The sequence below is a fragment of the Polypterus senegalus genome, chromosome 14 (assembly GCF_016835505.1).
Source record: "Polypterus senegalus isolate Bchr_013 chromosome 14, ASM1683550v1, whole genome shotgun sequence".
Taxonomy (NCBI): Eukaryota; Metazoa; Chordata; class Cladistia; order Polypteriformes; family Polypteridae; genus Polypterus; species Polypterus senegalus.
The window spans coordinates 94,853,539-94,874,186 of record NC_053167.1 but is presented as its reverse complement, the minus strand read 5'-3'; the positions used below and the strand labels follow the sequence as shown (position 1 = coordinate 94,874,186).

Genomic DNA, 20,648 nt, shown 5'->3' with positions numbered 1-20,648 from the left:
TTCTAATTTCAAACAGTATACAACATCAGTTACCTACTGCCTTAAAAGTGGTGGGTTTGGATTCTTCCAGAGCAAGATTAAGTCTACATGCTAGTAATGAGGTAAAAGCAATTACGATTTGTTTGTTCTTTTCCACTTTAAGCTCATCTGGGAGTACAAAACAATGTTAATTTGGTGCATGCCGAAAACATCTAGACCACTGAGGCTTGAGCTGGATTGCAACATTCACAGGTTGAATCTTTTTCCTGGAAACATTTTGAATAGTTTTAAACGAGATAAATGCTTTCAATAAAAGATTTTAAGTTGAATAATTGTGGGCTTTGCACATATGGAGCTAGAGCGTATTCTGTGCATGGCTGCCTTTCACTCCATTTCTGAAATATTAAGTGAAAGATCCTTTCCCCATTATGCCCTGCGATCTTTGAAAGGAGGGAACTTTAAAATGTTTTTATAAATTGCAGAGATGCTATCTGAGTCTTCAAGACTGATCAATATTTCTTCTGGAATAGAAATAGATAGAAGGTGAAGAAAATTGGGCAGGTTCCATTTAGTAAAGCTTTTATCATGAAAGAAGTGGAAAGATTGTGATAATGAGTTAAATTTGAAGCTTAATTGCTCATAGGATGCAAAAACAAGTCTCTTAATGTTTTAACCCCAGACATTTTCCAAGCATTAAGTACTGTATATGTTAGAGAGGGTGGAAAAAAGTGGCTGTCATTTAGAGGTACAAAAGATATGAGCTTCTCTGTCTTAAAGTGCTTCCTACACTGGTTCCATATTTTGAGTGAATGAAGTCAGTCTGCAGTCACAAAATGCAATAGTTGATTCTGGAAGAGATGTGGCCAGTGAACTAAGAAATATAAGGGTTGTACCATGTAATACTGACCATAAATTAATTTGGTTAAAAATAAATACTTCATCTAGATTACCCATTTTCACATTCTGCTACTTACATTCAAACAAATTCATAACGCTGTCTAATTTGGGTAATCATTTGGTGGGTCAGGTTCATCATAACGCATCTCTTCAGGTACAGGTAAGCCACGATTGTGTGCCTCATTATGTAGCATGTTACATGCTTGCACAATGCGACACACATTCTGTGGATTATAGACCAGTACATTAATAGAGTGGAAATGCTTTCTATTTACATAAACTAATTCTTTGACGGTGCCTTTATAGTACAGCAAGCACCACAACCGATAGGTTCTCTGCTCTTTATATTGCTCTTTGAGGTGACTTGCTGTCCTTAAAAGGACTCCTTACCATTTGCTGCACTAGTTGGAAAAGCACCTGCGACTGTGCCGAGTTGCCGTTTTAATAAGCTCTCCTGCTATAGATTATGCAATGCCAGCCCATTTTTTGGTGATTCATCCCTGGCTGATGTAACTTGTCCAGCATCACTGCAATAGCAATTTGTGTGCAGTTGACCACTCTGATTACATTTGGAAAACTGGATGTTGCTGTAAATTGCACTTTTGTGTTTGCCAGTTCAACCACAGTGTAACCAAATCATATACAGTGGTACCTTGGTATACGTCCGCTTTGGAAAAAGTTCAACTTGGTATGCGTCCTGTTTGGACGTGAAAAATTTTGCTTGGTATACGACTTGCATGCTACAACACTGCACGCTACCCTTATTTACCTCTCTCGAGACAAAGCCACGACTGGCAGTACGCCAGTTGCTAGCATTCAGTGAACAACCCGCACTATAACTGAATTTTCACATGATTTTGTGTTTTTTCATGTAAATTTGAATTGATTGTTGGGAAGTATGAAGGTGGCATGCGTATCCAGGACTTGACTGCTGCATACTGTATGCTGAGAACGACGGTATCTACGACTGTGAAAAATAAGGACGTTATTAAAAACTAAAGCGAGGTTAAATTTTCATTTATTTCATCTAATTGCTTTTGTATTTATGTATTTCAGCATTAAGCAGCGTTTAAATTATTTTATACAACCCCATCAATGTATAATATGCCAATAACAATAGGATTTTTTTCCATGGGAATGGATTAATCATTTTCCCTTTATTTCTTATGGGAAAAATTCATTTGGTATACATCCTGTTTGGTATAAGTCAAAGGATCTGGAACGGATTAAGGACGTATACCGAGGTACCACTGTATCTGGATGACAAGTGGATAATACTATCCCATACAGCTGGCATGGCATGACTCAGTGATGTCTGTGAAATACACAATCATAAGCAAGTTCATTTTGAAAAGCGCCTGTAGCTAAAACCTGAAAGTGGACAGAACTTGCAAAGGAGCAGGAAGAGGACATTTCCTCAAAGTCTGCCTTTGTAAAGCTAGTGCCAGTTCAGCACAAAGCTCCAAGAGGATACTTCTTGGAAATCAGTCATCATAAATATGAATACATGCTCTCTTCTATTTAAATTCTTCTATTGATGATGTCTTCTAAAGCAGCTATGATAGTTGGAATAGTTTGGCCATTCTGTGCACCACTATACGGTTACAGAATGATTACAAACAAGTGAATCTGTAAATGATGTGCAATTAATTTCAGTGTATTGGTAAATCCTGCATTGCTGATGCGAATCTGAAAAAGGGGAGACCACACAGGCACTGCTTTGACGCTGGGTGCTGCCGGTTTGGAAAACCGAGCATAAAAGTGTGTACTCACGAGGTGAGGCTGCTGTGAAAATGTGTGTGACTTTATGCCAAATTTAGCTTTTATACATCTCAAAGTGTGTGTGGAAATGGGTGTATGCAACATTTTATGCATACACATCATTTATACATGAGGCCCAAAGTCTTTATGGCCGGTATATTTGCCACCCAGTAATAAAACAGAAAGTGAGCTAGTGCCTTGCCCCCTTATGCTTTAGGTCGTTGTAGAGTCGCCCTTTGGATGTGTGGATGTTTCGAATTCCACATAACTAAGGTTAAGATTGAATCTAATTTCTTAATAAAAGATTTGTTAATGTACAGTATCTTACAAAAGTGAGTACACCCCTCACATTTTTGTAAATATATGGGCATTTTTCACTTAGGAGTGTACTCGCTTTTGTTGCCAACAGTTTAGACATTAATGGCTGTATCTCGAGTTATTTTGAGGGGACAGCAAATACAAGCTGTACACTACTTTACATTGTATCAAAGTGTCATATCTTTAGTGTTGCCCCATGAAAAGATATAATAAAATATTTACAAAATTGTGTGGGGTGTACTCACTTTTGTGAGATACTGTATATAGGGATGGTCTGAAATAGAAAAAGAAGCTTGGGAAGGATGTTCATCTTAACAGTGTTGAATCTCCCTGCTAATGTGAGATGGAGGGTGGACCATCTATTCGCATCTTGTTTACATTTTTTCCATACAGACAGCAAAAGTTTGCGAAAAAGAGCTTTATATTAATTTGTGATAATTAACCCTAAATAAAAATGCCTTAAACAACAATGTTAAAAGTAGGGATAAATCAATCAACCAAATTGAGACTACTAATAGTGCTTTGAGTGGTGAGAAAAGTGCTATATAAATGCAAAGAATTATTAATTATTATTATAATAGGATTTTTTCTTGCTCTAATATTAGACAAATAACGAAAGTCTCTTGAATTGTTTGCCTGTACCTTTGGAAGCAGGGTATTGTAGAAAGGGGCTAAAATATGAATTTCATTTTCACAAGCAACCTGAAAAATGCAGTTAATTAACAGTGTCATTTGAACAAGTAGATTGTGAGCTTTGTCCTCCATGTAAGTGGAAGCAGCCTTAGGTAATGGAAAAGATCAATAGATAAAAAGGCTCAATAGATAAAAAGGCTCAATGAAATTGCCATAGGAGAAATCAAAGTACATCCATGTTATTCAGATTTTCCATGCATTTTAATAAGTAGAAAAATATCCTTAAACTAATGGCAAGGAAAGAAGAGATCTTTAGATGGCTGGTGTGAAAAACTATTTGCCCCTTCCTGACTTATTCTTTTGCAGTACACAAAATGTTTCTGCATCATAGGAGAAATGAATTATTTAGGGAGAAAAAAATCAAATGGCTCAAAAATAACCTAACTGTGAGAGTAATGTTTTACTGCCACACCTTTTTGTTGACACAGAGAAGTAGACCAAAAGCACCTCAAAAGCTAGACATCATGCCAAGATCCAAAGAAATTCAGGAACAAATGAGAACAGAAGTAATTGAGATCTATCAGTCTGGTAAAGGTTATAAAGCCATTTCTAAAGCTTTGGGACTCCAGCGAACCACAGTGAGAGCCATTATCCACAAATGGCAAAAACATGGAACAGTGGTGAACCTTCCCAGGAGTGGCCGGCCACCAAAATTACCCCAAGAGCAGAGCGACTCATCCGAGAGGTCACAAAACACCCCAGGACAACGTCTAAAGAACTGCAGGCCTCACTTGCCTCAATTAAGGTCAGTGTTCACGACTCCACCATAAGAAAGAGACTGGGCAAAAGCGGCCTGCATGGCAGATTTCCAAGGCGCAAACCACTGTTAAGCAAAAGAACATTAGGGCTCGTCTCAATTTTGCTAAGAAACATCTCAATGATTGCCAAGACTTTTGGGAAAATACCTTGTTGATGAGACAAAAGTTGAACTTTTGGAAGGCAAATGTCCGTTACATCTGAAAAGGAACACAGCATTTCAGAAAAGAACATCATTGGGGTTGTTTTGCTGCTTCAGGACCTCTTGCTGTGATAGATGGAACCATGAATTCTACTGTCTACCAAAAAATCCTGAAGGAGAATGTCCAGCCATCTGTTCATCAACTCAAGCTGAAGCGATCTTGGGTGCTGCAACAGGACAATGACCCAAAACACACCAGCAAATCCACCTCTGAATGGCTGAAGAAAAACAAAATGAAGACTTTGGAGTGGCCTAGTCAAAGTCCTGACCTGAATCCAATTGAGATGCTATGGCATGACCTTAAAAAGGTGGTTCATGCTAGAAAACCCTCAAATAAAGCTGAATTACAACAATTCTGCAAAGATGAGTAGAATTCCTCCAGAGCTGTAAAAGACTCATTGCAAGTTATCGCAAACGCTTGATTGCTTATTGCTGCTAAGGGTGGCCCAACCAGTTATTAGGTTCAGGGGCAATTACTTTTTCACACAGGGCCATGTAGGTTTGGATTTTTTCTCTCCCTAAATAATAAAAACCATCATTTAAAACTGCATTTTGTGTTTACTTGTGTTATATTTGACTAATGGTTAAATGTGTTTGATGATCAGAAACATTTTGTGTGACAAACATGCAAAAGAATAATCAGGAAGGGGGCAAATAGTTTTTCACACCACACTGTATATGAAGAAAGAAAAATTAAAACAGAAAGCTGTTGCATTTCCTTTTAAAGACAGCATATTATGTTGCTGTGCATGTTTTAAGTAATCAGCATGTACACAGGTATCCCCCAATTTTCTAATATCAATTTATATGTCAGGACATATAAAATCATATTAAATACTGCAAGTTAAAACGCTATCAATGTAAATTTATTTAGTTTTAATTTTTTGATTAAAATACAATCTCTCTGCAACTACATTAAGTTGTACATATTAACTAGGAGCAGGGGTCATCACCTAATCATGTTCCACACAGTGCCTCAGACTTTTGCACATTAACTCCAAAATGATCCCCTTCAAATCCAATTTTTCTGAGTCAGTAAGACACAAGTTGTTCTAGCTAAAAAGGCACAGCAAAACACCAATATTAAGGCAGCAAGTAGACTCTTTATGGTCTTCTGGTCTGAAGTGCAAGTTCAAATATATGTGATGTGGTAGTATAGAAGAAATTTTGGCCTTAAAGCATGACTGAAGTGCACCAGGATGTTCTACAACTCTTGTGATGGCCAGGGATTTTCTATGATTGTGGTGTGCTGGGCTGATAACAACCCCTCAAGAGAGGCCCATCAAATTAACAAGCTGATTAAAAAGGAGTGTTAACCATGGGATGTACGCTTGACCCCTGGAGATAGTAGCAAAGGAAGAGAATGAAAACAAAACTGAATGCCATTATGAACAATGCTGCACTTCCTCTTTCTTTTGATACATTAACACTGAAAACTTCTGGCCAACACATTATTCAGAAGGACTGCTGAAAGAAGTGCAGCTTAGGGCTCATTTATACCAACAGCAATACGTCTAAGATCCTTCACATGCATTTCCAGTCGGGATGCTCATATTGATCAGCTGCCAGTTGAAAAAGAAAAGACTATTGGTGATTGGTAAAAAGGCCAATCACAAAAAAATAAATGATATTTTCAGCCCTTGCTTTTCTAAGCCTTATGTAGTGCTCCTTTATGCAAGTCATTATAGTAGCTGAGCCAGTGGAAACTTGTTTTACCAGTGAGTGAGAGGCTATCGGTATATTAGCAGTTATGTTAAAGATGGGGGCGGGGGGGGGCGAGTGAAAAAAGTAAACTGAGAAGTCATCCTGTACAACTACACAAATGGCAAGAAAAGCTACTTTACGGAATTCAGTCCTTTTTATTCTGTTCTTTAAATTAAAATGGACATGGCTTGAGTTTGAACTGCGTACTTTTTAAAAATTTAATTGGAAAATGAAAAGAAAGACATTTAAAATTGCTGCTTAGTAAGCAATAGACTTTTTTTTTTTTGTACTGTGTTTATGATTTGATGCTGTGTGTCAAACAGCATTAAGTTTTGGTAGGAAACAAGTACTACATAAAGTAATAGTTCATAGAATTACACCTGAAGAATTGCGACTGTATAGATTCACTGAAGACAAACAAAACACACCTGTATAAATACAGTAAAAGTATGATTTAAAAATAATTAAAACATACAAGTGCATGTATATTTAAATTTAAGCAGCATTTACAGTGCATCCGGAAAGTATTCACAGCGCATCACTTTTTCCACATTTTGTTATGTTACAGCCTTATTCCAAAATGGATTAAATTCATTTTTTCCTCAGAATTCTACCAATAACACCCCATAATGACAACGTGAAAAAAGTTTACTTGAGATTTTTGCAAATTTATTAAAATACAAAAACTGAGAAATCACATGTACATAAAGTAGTCACAGCCTTTGCTCAATACTTTGTCAATGCACCTTTGGCAGCAATTACAGCCTCAAGTCTTTTTGAATATGATGCCACAAGCTTGGCACACCTATCCTTGGCCAGTTTCGCCCATTCCTCTTTGCAGCACCTCTCAAGCTCCATCAGGTTGGATGGGAAGCGTCAGTGCACAGCCATTTTAAGATCTCTCCAGAGATGTTTAATCGGATTCAAGTCTGGGCTCTGGCTGGGCCACTCAAGGACATTCACAGAGTTGTCCTGAAGCCACTTCTTTGACATCTTGGCTGTGTGCTTAGGGTCGTTGTCCTGCTGAAAGATGAACCGTCGCCCCAGTCTGAGGTCAAGAGCGCTCTGGAGCAGGTTTTTTAGTCTCCCAGTTTTTGCTGCTGAAACTCTGGGATGTATTTGGGTCTCCTCACATTAACTGCTTTCTTCAGGTCCTTCCACAACATTTCGACTGGATTAAGGTCAGGACTTTGACTTGGCCATTCCAAAACATTAACTTTATTCATCTTTAACCATTCTTTGGTAGAATGACTTGTGTGCTTAGGGTTGTTGTCTTGCTGCATGACTCACCTTCTCTTGAGATTCAGTTCATGGACAGATGGCCTGACATTTTCCTTTAGAATTCTCTGACATAATTCAGAATTCATTGTTCCATCAATGAAGGCAAGCCGTCCTTGCCCAGATGCAGCAAAACAGGCCCAAACCATGATACTACCACCACCATGTTTCACATATGGGATAAGGTTCTTATGCTGGAATGCAGTGTTTTCCTTTCTCCAAACATAACGCTTTTCATTTAAACCAAAAAGTTCTATTTTGGTCTCATCCATCCACAAAACATTCTTCCAATAGTCTTCTGGTTTGTCCATGTGATCTTTAGCAAACTGCAGACGAGCAGCAATGTTTTTTTTCGAGAGCAGTGGTTTCTCCTTGCAACCCAGCCATGCACACCATTATTGTTCAGTGTTCTCCTGATGGTGGACTCATGAACATCAGCCAATGTGAGACAGGCATTCAGTTGCTTAGAAGCTACCCTGGGGTCCTTTGTGACCTCACCAACTATTACACGCCTTGCTCTTGGAGTGATCTTTGTTGGTCGACCACTCCTGACGGGAGAGTAACAATGGTCTTGAATTTCCTCCATTTGTACACAATCTGTCTGACTGTGGATTGGTGGAGTCCAAACTCTTTAGAGATGGTTTTGTAACCTTTTCCAACCTGATGAGCATCAACAACTCTTTTTCTGAGGTCCTCAGAAATCTCCTTTGCTCGTGCCATGATACACTTCCACAAACATGTGTTGTGAAGAGCAGATTTTGATAGATCCTGTTCTTTAAAGAACACAGGGTGCCCACTCACACCTGATTGGTATCCCATTGATTGAAAACACCTGACTAATTTCACCTTCAAACTAACTGTTAATCCTAGAGGTTCACATACTTTTGCCACTCACAAATATGTAATATTCAATCATTTTCCTCAATAAATAAATGACCAAGTATAATATTTTTGTCTCATTTGTTTAACTGGTTTCTCTTTATCTACTTTTAGGACGAGTGAAAATCTGATGATGTTTTAGGTCATATTTATGAAGAAATATAGAAAATTCTAAATGGTTCACAAACTTTCAAACAACTGTAGCATTGCCAGAAGGTTTGCTGCGTCTCCCAGCACAGTCTCAAGGGCACGGAGGAGATTCCAGGAGACAGGCAATTACTCTACGAGAGCTGGACAGGGCCAGAGAAGGTCCTTATGCCATCAGGAGGACCAGGGGAACAGAATGAGCACCGGCAGAGCCCTACAAAATTACCTCCAGCAGGCAGGCCACTGGTGTGAATGTCTCTGACAAAAAGAAACAGAATTCATGAGGGTGGCCTGAGGGCCCGACGTTCTCTAGTGGGCCCCGTGGAGCTTGATTGGCATTTGCCATAGAATACCAGAATTGGCAGGTCCACCACTGGTGCCCTGTGCTTTTTACAGATGAGAGCAGGTTCACCCTGAGCACATCTGACAAACGGAAAAAGGGTCTAGGGAAGCCGTGGAGAACATTATGCTGCCTGTAACATCGTTCAGCACGACCGGTTTGGTGTTGGGTCAATGATGGTCTGGGGAAGCATATCTATGGAGGGACGCACAGACCTCTATAGGCTAGACAACGGCACCTTGACTGCCATTAGGTAGTGAAATCCTTGGACCCATTGTCAGACACTATGTAGCTTATGTCATGTTCAGGGCAACCCTCATTGCTTAATTTATAATATAATTAAGTTAATTTTATAATAATATAATCTTATATCACAGCTCTAGCTGATTTAAAACTCAACTGCAACAGTTCTGACATGGACCAACAACAGCGAGCACATCATAGCCATCCTGCTGCACCTTCACTGCTCCCTGTGTCTTACAGGACTGAATATCAAATTATGTTCTTGACCTGCCCACTAAAGGTCCTCTGATTTTGTGCCCCACACTAACCTGTACTCTGTGGGTGACAGCAGGGCCTTCAGCTGTATAGTGCCCAGACTGTGGAAAGACCTCCCAAAATTAATGAGATCAGCTGACAAAACAAATTAATTTGTTTTTAACTCATTTGTTTAGGAAGACATTAAACAGACCTGACATTCTGCCCCTTCTTTCAGTTTACCCCCTCTATCTGTCCAGGTACTCAGGGTTTGCATTTTCATCACAATTTATGGTATTTGTTCAAGATTTTATTGTAGTATTATATGTTGTATTTTAGTCTGAATTATTGTCTTTTACTTCTATTTGAATGTTTTGTATATCCTGTATTTATCTTTATTTAGTGATGATATTATTTATAGCCAATGTTATATAGGTCCTGTTGTTCTTTCTGAATTTTGGGCATAGGAAGGGTGCTCTAGATATAAATTGTGTTCTTATTAGTATTTTTATTTTTTTTCTTTTGATGCCCTATCGTTTATAATAATAAGTGACAAAAACTAGAGTAGTTCTATATAAAGGCAATTAATATATAGCATAATTCAGTGTAAAATATGCATTGCCGTTTTCTTCACATTCATGTTTAAAAATATTAGATTAGCTTAAATGTTTATTCTAAATTGGTTTAGAACAATATTGCACACATGTATAGTACATTTTAAAAAACAATCACTTTTATTATTAACGGTTTACTAAAGTCTAACATGGTGCAAACATTGTAATTAAATTGTAAATTTCGTTTCATGAATGCAAAACGAAAAACTATTTTCTATTAACACAGATCTTGAGGATTTTAATTTTGTCGACATGTTAAATGGTTCCCACAGACCCGAACACAATGTAAATGTTAATAGTGTATTTCACAGAAATGATCCCTATTGTTTAGTTTGATGTATGACACGACGTGATGGCAGAAACCCTCTGAACTTCACAATGATATGTATTATTCGGTTTGATGTACTTTTTTTCCTCTCTTTTTTATCGCTTAATTCCTGAACGGATCCTTCACTCTTCGTTACTTTCCGGGCTTTGCCGAGTCCTGCCGAAACCTTCCAAAAGTAATTTTACGCATACACATAGAATTACTGTGACGCCGCATGACCAGCAGCATCGCACGTCAACGTCGCTGCAATATTGCGAGTGCCACTGCTGTGGAGTGAAGTAATGGAAAAAGATGCCTCACGCATGCGCTGCTTGGGATTGTACAAACTGCTGTACGCTCTAAACCAGATCGCGGGGGATTACATTTCATAGGTAAGGCTGAACAATTATTTTGGTTACATTTGGCCATTAGAAAATCCCATTTTATAATCTTAGCACTCAAGGTCACCTTACAATAAAATTAAACAACATTAGTAAAATTAAAACAAGAGAATGATAAATCAAAAAGCAATAATTAGCAAACAAAGATAACTGGCAGTAACAGTGCAAAATTCACAATTGGTATGTCAGTTTGAAAAGAGAAGTTTTGAGGGCAGTTTTAAAATGTGTTATTGAATTGAGCTGACGTATACAAGAGGGAAGAGAATTCCTGAGTTGAGGAGCACGAGAGACGCTCGTGCTCCCATAGTACTGAGTCTGATGTGTGGTACAGAAAGTAGAGCTGCAGATGAGGATCTGATTGAGCGAGAGGGAGTGCATGTCTGGAGGAGATCAGCGAGGTTGTGGAGAGCTTTAAATGTTCAGAGCAGTATTTTGTATTGTATTCTGTAGTTAACAGGGAGCCAGTGAAGTTGAGAGAGAATAGGTGTAATATGTTCAGTGGATTTAGAACAGCAGGTTATTACCCCGACAGCAGAATTTTGAATAAGTTGTAAGCGATGGATACGTTTTTGTAGGATGCCAGATAGAATACCATTACAGTAATCTACACTGCCTGGCCAAAAAAAGTTGCCACCTGGATTTAACTAAGCAAATAGGTACGAGCCTCCTATTGGATAATTACTGCATGGGCGATTATCTTTCAGCTGGCAACACATTATTTAACCCCAACTGGTGCAATGAGTTGCTTCTCATTTCTTAAACAACCATGTCGAAATTAAATGACACATCTAAATACAGTGGTCGTGGAAAAGATGTTAGTCTGTTTGAGAAGGGTCAAATCATTGGCATGCATCAAGCAGAGAAAACATCTAAGGAGATTGCAGAAACTACTAAAATTGGGTTAAGAACTGTCCAACACATTATTAAAAACTGGAAGGATAGTGGGGACCCATCGTCTTCGAGGATGAAATGTGGCCGGAAAAAAATCCTAAATGATCGTGATCAGCGCCTCCCTCTTTATCACTTAAACGTTTGGTGAAATCAAATCGAAGAAAAACAACAGTAGAACTCAGGTCTATGTTTAATAGTGAAAGTAAGAGCATTTCCACACGCACCATGCGAAGGGAACTCAAGGGATTGGGACTGAACAGCTGTGTAGCCGTAAGAAAACCACTAATCAGTGAGGCAAACCGGAAAAAAAGGCTTCAGTTTGCTAGGGAGCATAAAGATTGGACTCTGGAGCAATGGAAGAAGGTCATGTAGTCTGATGAGTCGAGATTTACCCTGTTCCAGAATGATGGTACATCAGGGAAAGAAGAGAGGCAGATGAAGTGATACACCCATCATGCCTAGTGCCTACTGTACAAGCCTGTGGGGGCAGTGCTATGATCTGGGGTTGCTGCAGTTGGTCAGGTTTTGGTTCAGCAACAGTATGTGCTACAAGAATGAGGTCAGCTGACTACCTGAATATACTGAATGACCAGGTTATTCCATCAATGGATTTTTTTCTTCCCTGATGGCATGGGCATATTCCAAGATAATGCCAGGATTCATTGGGCTCAAATTGTGAAAGAGTGGTTCTGGGAGCATGAGACATCATTTTCACACATCGATTGGCCACCAAAGAGTCCAGACCTTAACCCCACTGAGAATCTTTGGGATGTGCTGGAGAAGGTTTTGCGCAGCGGTCAGACTCTACCATCATCAATGCAAGATCTTGGTGAAAAATGAATGCAACACTGGATGGAACTAAATCTTGTGACATTGCAGAAGCTTACCGAAACAATGCCACAGCGAATGCGTGCCGTAATTAAAGCTAAAGGCAGTCCAATGAAATATTAGTGTGTGTGACCTTTTTTTTTGGTGGCGACTTCTTTTTTTGGCCAGGCAGTGTATATGTGAGGCGACTAGGGCAATAACCAATACTTCAGTACTGTGTTGCGTAAGAACAGGATGAAGTCTAGAAATGTTTCGGTGATGGAAGAAGGCATTCCGAGAAATGTTAATTATATGGGAGGAATTTTTTAATATTATTATTATTTAATAATTGCCATTATTATTAGTGTATAAATGGATATAAATAATTGCATGTAAACAATTCGCCAAAATCTGTTGTATGTAAACGATACTGTTTTAAACTTTATTGTTTTTTCCATCAGAAAACCCGGTTTCCACGTCCACCTGTATTACTTTAAATGGCACTTTTGCCACTTGCAATAGGGCGGACGTGCTGACGTATTGTGTTGGCTGGGCAACACAGTGAATGTGGTGTCTATCTATATACGTCTATGATTTTATGAAGTCAGTCCTGAAATGACAGACACGTCACTTCCGGGTCTGTAACTGTGGTGACGTATGGTGCTGTAGCTCTGCATGTGGGTGCTACTTCAGAAAACGATTAGAAAACTCAATTTCAAGCAACTTCCAATAGAATGCTCAATTTTTTGTGTTGTTTTTTTTTAGTTGGGGGAAATAAGTGTTTACATAAAAAAAAAAACAGTATATAGGATTGGTAGATATAACCATAAATACATAACCACTACGTCATAATGAGCTGGCGAATAATTCTGAGGATGGCTTTATTACACTCACATTCAAGGTGCACCAAAAACAGATGAAGTAGGATGTTCTGGGACGTGAAATTGCCTACCTCTGCCAAACTCAAAAACGTCAGTACATTAGATAACCGGGTGTATTGCAGTCAGTACAAGTTTGGTAAAATCGGCAAATGCTTAATTATATTTTAAAATGTGTTGTCTGTGCCTGTAATACACAGTACTTGAACTAAAAATGTAAACCTTTATTAACATTGTCAATATTGCAGTTGCAATCTTAAAAACTGAGATCGACTATTCGGGATAAAGAAAGAATACACCTGTATCATATATGATCTAATTCATGCCTTGAGATATCGCCTGCAGAAACAAAGATATAGCATGCCTAGTTAGTTTTGCATATCACTGCCACGATCTTAATGATATGACTATTTGCGTACCCCAATTTGCCTGAACCTGGATAATTTTGGCAACCTCTCCTCGTTATTGGGACTTCAGAGTGAACTAGAAATGGGACATGGGTTTTCCACAGTTACCTGAAATTAACCAACTTTAAAAGGTTACTCACAACAGCTACTGTTGTGGTTGGCATAGTGTAAGACTACTGAAATGCGATGTAAAACTTTACTACAACTTCTGTGCAATCACAACGTAACCGTTTATTAAAATTTGGGGCAACAGTCTATGCATACAATACAAATAAACGCTACACTATCTTCCCCCTTGTTTAAATAAACAGTGCATGAGGTAAATTATGGAAATTGTGCATTCAATACAGTAACTGTTTAATAAAGCTTATGAATAGTCAAAGGGCAGGAATTGACCGATTACGCCACGTGTAACATTATAAGGAAGTCCGAACGCTTGAGAAGAGTCAAAGCAGACTGAAGGAACGTTAAGACAACTACATCACCAAGTATAATTTTCTTGCATTGTTAATAATGAACACAGTAAGAAGCCACTGCCGTTTAAGCGCAATTATCAGTAATTACACGCACCAGTACAATAAATGAACACGTGATAAAAAAATCTAAAGATTCTAAATAAAGTTGGAATATCATACATTTAATTTGTTCTGTTTGGCGATGTAAGCATGCCAACAAGTTGTGATCGTTAATGACCGCGATACATTTTATCCTAACCAGCAACTTAACAGCCATAATGTATAGCGTCTATCTACTTATCGGTCCAAACCTCGCGTCCTCCATGCTTCTTGTGCACTCCTGCGTTACCAATTCTCTGACATTTAGTCTTTAGATTCATACTTGATATCACTTTCATGATGAAATGCATTAAAGTGTGTATGTTACATTTACATATAATTTCATTTAAATAATGAATACTGTTAATAATTACACACATGGGGTCACGGTGGCGACAGCAGCTGCTGTCTCGCAGGGATTACGTTGCATTTCCTGCTTGTATTCACACTGTGCTCCGGTTTCCTTCCAAAGATAAGCAGATTTGGGGATTTGGTGCCGCTAAAATGACGCAGTGTATGTGTGCTTTGATATCGTCCAGGGATTGTTCTCAGTCGAATGCTTGTTGGAATGGACACATCCTTGGATTGATGGATTTAATCAATAAACATCCTTTCACAGATATTGCGGTAAGGTGTTATCGAATTTAATAGGTGTTTTAGGCAATTCACCAGAGAAGCCAAACATGTTCTCACCGTGATAATATCTCACACTGCCACCTGGTGGACTCCTCCAGATTTACGTAAAGTATGCAAGTATAAACAGTGATGGAAGTTCGGATCATTTTACTGACTGACAGCAAAATGAAACCTTTTTCGAGTCATTTCGTTCATTTTAGCAAAATATAATTAAAATGTTAACTGTTACCTCCCTAACACATCTACTGCTTACACAAATGTTGATCACACTACAAACAAGACAAAACTATAATGCTATAAGAAACAGAAAATATTAATTCATCCTGGATCTAGTCTATGATTCACCTCGCCTCTTATCTGACAAGTTTTCGGGTTTGAGTCGCTCGTTCATCACGCGTGACAGCCCAATTGGCTAACCAACTCAGTCTGAGCCGGAAAAAGAATTGATTAGTTCATCTCGAGTCTTGGGTTTGAGTCGCTTCGTTCATCACGGACAGCCCCATAAGCTTAACCTATGCAGTCGGGCCGGAAAGAGAATTGATTAGTTCATCTCGAGTCTTGGTAAGACAACTACATCACCAAGTATAATTTTCTTGCATTGTTAGCGCAATTATCAGTAATTACACGCACCAGTACAATAAATGAACACGGATTTAAACTCATGTTCAGGTTAAAAAAAAAACATAAATCGCATGTAAATACCAAGTTGTGATCGTTGTCTATCCTAACCAGTCAGCCACGTCTATCTACTTATCGGAAGCGTCCTCCATGCTGTGCACTCCTGCGTTACTTGAGTAGGCCGTTTACACAAACCACACACTTCATACGCATTCCATGACACACTTCTTTGCTTCCAAACACTTGATATTTTTTCGGAAACTGTGAATTAAACAAGAATGCTGCCTATTACCTCCTAAACAACGGCCGACACAATACAAAAATATAGAAACCCCTTTCTACAAAGTACTTCAAATACATTAGTATTTCAATTTTAAAACCAAACGGTTCTTATGAAAAAAATATTTTGCTGTACTATTAACAATATAATGAAAACACTTCACCTTAGTGAAACGCAACATGCTTGCCGCTGGAATGTACGTGTCGTAAGCCCTTTGAACGTTTAATAAGCAGGCTGTCTCAAGCGAGATTTACAGAGCGCTACGTCACGTCGGGTCACATGGTGTAGCGGCGTGACCTTTCGCCTATATCTTCAGTTTAGTGGTATGTATTGTAAGTCGCTTGGATTTTCACTTTACATTGAGATTAAAATCAATTGTGTTGTTGTTCGTAAACATTAAGTGAGTAATGCATAAACATATATTTTATGAACTTCCTTTACTTTGATAATAGATCCCAATGTATTTATGTTATAATGTAAAATAAGTAACTATTTCAATTGCTCAATGGTTTGTTTTCTCAATGTTCCCAGCAACCACTGATACCTTTTTCTGACAGCTGCCTGACTCTAAAGCTGTGCCAGTCAGTAAAGTGATCAGAGAATAGAATTAAAAATAGGTCACATAGAAAAGAAACTGAAAATAAGGGCACAGAACAATAGTGCCAACAGTAAGTGCCAAGAGGATGGCTTGGCAGCAGAGTTAGAACTGTTGTGTAGTTTTTTCTGGATTCTAGCAAGACACGTAACAAATATCACTGAAGGAGAATATCACCAGCTTTGGGTTTGTTTATTAAGCAATCTTTAACAACTTGAGATTATGAGTGTCAACTATTGACCGCAGGTCCTGCTCACTTCCAATAACATATGAAAGAACTGCTAAACCATGTACCTGATATTCATTGCCGTAGCTGGTCTTTTGTGCGGAATTGTTGTTCTTTAATGCATTTATTTAAGATCTTGGTTATACAGTACTAAAAAATGTTCACTATCACCATAATTATTAATTACTAATGTAACAAAACAGCATACAGAAAGGAGTTGACTCATCTTTAGCCTTGGTCCACTACAAATAACCTCGTACTGAATACCACCAAGACAGTGGAAATGATAATTGACTTTTGCAATCCGTGGTTACAACCTCTTCCTTTAGAAATTAATTATTTTGCAGTCAATATAATGGAGTCCTCCAAATTTTGGGACACAGCTATCACATACACTCTCAGCTGGGACATTAACACTACTTCCACCACTAAAATGGTTCAGCAGCTGATATATTTTTACATTAACTAAAGAATTTAAATATTTACCAGCCCACCCCAGTACAATTTTACAAAACCATGATTGAAAGGGTGATCACATTTTCCATTGTTGTCGACTCAAAAATAAATTACAGCGTGTCATAAAGTCTGATGAGAAAATAATTGGCTATACTCTTCTATCTGTTGCAGACCTGTACAAACTAGTGTCATAAACCTTGTCAAAAGGATCACCGCTGATTGTTTTCATCCAGTCCAACTTGTTACAAAACTCCCTTCTGGTAAATACTTTAGGTGAATTAAAACTAACAAAAACAGACACCTAGAGAGTTTCTTTCCTAGTGCCATAGTTCTCACAAACCAATTATTTAGCCTGTCTTTTCTCAGTTGTTTGTGTGTTCTACTGTATAAAGGTGTGTGTGTGTGTGTGATTGCACAATATAATGTACACATTTTGTACACTATTCTACATTTGTTTATAATGTATGTTGTTTAACTTAGTTATTTATGTTATTTTTATGTAATGTCGTGTTATGTTACAAGTGGCACAAAGGCTACCAAGTTAAATTCCAGCATATTAAGCAGTGGCGAATGAAAGGGATTCTGAAAAGTGTACCTGTTGTTTCAGTATATCTTTCTGCTTTTGTGCTTGTAATTGCTTTTAAATTGTTTAAATCTTTTATTTTGCTTTTTTTCATCGTTCAGCTAGTCATTTATTTTTCTAAAATGGTTAAAATAGTATTTGTGAAACTTTTCTCATTTTGAATATTATCATCTGTGGTGTCTACTGGGATGCATGCACACTGCTTTAATAGGAAATAGCAGGTGTATGGTTGGTATTGCTCATCTACTGCTGAGAAATTTTGCTATCAATGAGACCAACTGCAAATAATGTCCATTTGACTGCTATAGTACAGCTATCTACTACGATTCAGGTGGCTTGTCATATTTTTCTATCAATCAAATAATCCTACTATGGGAGCAAAATATGACAGGGCAGCAGAAAATGGCAAGTGAAAAATCCTAACCTTGTAAGTGTAAATGTAAAATGTTTGGTTATGTGACATGAGAGTATTTAATGTTAGTACTTTGTGAGAGCAGCATGATGATGGGCTATGTCCTAATATGTAAAAATTGCAAAACAGGAAGAGTGATTACTTACTTTTTCACATTACTGTATATAAGTAACTGTAATATATATATGTGACTTGTAAATTGCTTATTATAAAAGAGACAATAAGTAACAGTATTAGGGCAGCTAAGGATAGCAATGCACTATTTAGTTTGTTTGTTCCTTCAATTTATTAGTTATGCAAGAAATGTATTTAATCTTGACAGCTAGGAGTACTTCTCTTTATCCACTGATAAAATGACTTCTGAGCCTTCTAAGCATGAAAACCAGCTCTTCAAATGGCCTTGCTCAAATTGCTTCAGCAAATTCTTGCCTAATGTTTACTCGTGCTGTTAATCATTTATAAATGACTTTACCTGTCTTTTCAGCGAGCTCATAAATGATCAAGTCATTCAGGTGTCCCTGACAGCATGGTCTTATGATTAATAAGTAGCCCTGGAAGCCCAAGTGAAGAGGAGTGTAAAATGAGTAATATCTAGCACATACGTTAGAAATATATATACGTACATATTTTGTTTTGTTTTTATTTATAAAGAGTCAGGAAGCTGGACAAACTGATTTTCTGCCTCCAGAGTTTCATTGATGAGAAAAGCACCGTCTGGGCCAGTTTTCGTAGCTAAATAGTTTCCTTTGTTTCTTGTTCATTACACCCACACTTTAAGATAGCTGAACTGGGAAGTGGGTCTAGGGATCAGATGAACCATGGGAGTTGCAAGCACCCATTGGTTCAGAGGTGAACCCAAAAGAAGTTGGACCAGTATAAGATGAGGCTCCCCCACCCCCTCAGTCTATCTTGGTCTCTCATTCAGCCTCTGGCCACAAAGAGAAGACCTCCTGTTTCTCTTGCCATTTCTCCATAATGAAGACTACTACAGTATATCTCAGCAGCTAAGTTGAGACAGGCATGTAGCCTGTTTTATAGCAGGCTGTGTGGGTATTTTTTTTGTCTTTCTCATTTTACTTTTTTAAAATTTGGCCATATTGTCTATAATACATAGTTAAAGTGTAGCTCTCTCTTCTGCTTGTCATGTTGCTGTATGTTGTTGCCTGAGGGCAGAGATAGAAGCGGTAGCATAACATATGAATGCTAAAAGTATGGTATATTAAGACTTTTTGTTAAGGTCTACATGATGAAGAGTATAAAGGGGAAAATAGGATCACCTAGGAAGCTATATGATAAAACACCAAGGTTATTGGACCATTCCTCACCAGCGACTACTGTTGGGATCCTGAGTAAACCTTAGACATTTTTCTTTATATTCCATCTAGACAAATATGCATTTCTGTGAAAATTGTGACAATAATGTAAAGTCTGTCCACCTATTTTCTAAATCCACTTTACACATTACAGTGTCATAATACAGTATACCAAATACAAGGCAGGATTCTTGCAAGGATGTGACGCCATTTCAACAGGGCAATGACAGCTTGGGTATTTCAGTGGAAACTGGAGCATCCAGGACAAAACCCCTTTAGATGCAGGGAGAGAATGTAGAAACTCCACACAGACAATGGCTACAATGAGAACTGAACCCAGATCCCTTGAGAGAGTAAGCAGCACTAGCCACTGTGCCCCCTTGCCACCCACCTAATAGATGTTATGTTAAGTAAAGATGATTTATTTCTATCCTGGAATAACTGTTCTAGTGCATTATTTTGCCATTTGCCTTGAAGCACAACGATACACAGTAGAGTTTTGATCAGTGCCTCTCAATCCTGGTTCAGGGAGTTCCCTTTGCTGTAGGATATGTTATTAGTCAATGTTTTTATATGGTGGCTGTTTCCAAACTTTCACTGGATTTCTTGTGTAATTTATTGCCTGTGTTCTCTCTTAGTATGAAAGTGACAATAATGTAAACTTAAGTGAAATTAGGAATACAATGCAGCTATGTAACATACTGGAAGATTTTTGCTAATTGCCTTTGATACACATATTATTTATTTTTCTCCATTTAGGTGTCGTGCCTGTCCCAGTTTTCTTTAGTGTCTAGACTGTACATGTTTATTGTTTATGCTAGAATGTTAACAAAGGAGTATATTAGTCTAGTTAATGCTAAATTCACACATATATGGACATAAGGAAGAAGGCCATCCATTTTCTGAAGGAGCTTTGGTTGTTGTAAGCTATAGCCTGACCCATCAACATTAAGCAACATTGGATGGGACACAAATGTATCTCGGGGAAACTAATACACTACCTCACATTCACACTTCCTTATATTACCACCTTAGATTAGCCAAGCAACCAAATCTTAGTATTTTTGGAATATGAATGGAAAAGGGAAAACCCAGCTAAAACCCAGATGGACATGGAAAGAATGATCAGTCTCTATGCTGACCTGGACATAATTTGATTAGAAGTATTACTCTGTGGCTGTAACTGCTGCAACCATATGGTAGTTCAGTCAGGCAGGACATTAATAATTTGACTATGCT

At 38.1% G+C, this 20,648-nt stretch overlaps 1 protein-coding gene across 1 annotated transcript in view; it reads right to left on the bottom strand.

Annotated features, from left to right (window-relative positions):
• acadm (acyl-CoA dehydrogenase medium chain) overlaps positions 1-16,101 on the bottom strand; it is a 55,372-nt gene extending 39,271 nt beyond the window's left edge. Inside the window, exon 1 of the mRNA XM_039734867.1 lies at positions 15,988-16,101. Within this exon, the coding sequence (XP_039590801.1) occupies positions 15,988-16,005 (18 nt within the window). The 5' untranslated portion in view covers positions 16,006-16,101. The remainder of the gene's footprint in view (positions 1-15,987) is intronic.
• Between the last annotated feature and the right edge of the window lie 4,547 nt (positions 16,102-20,648).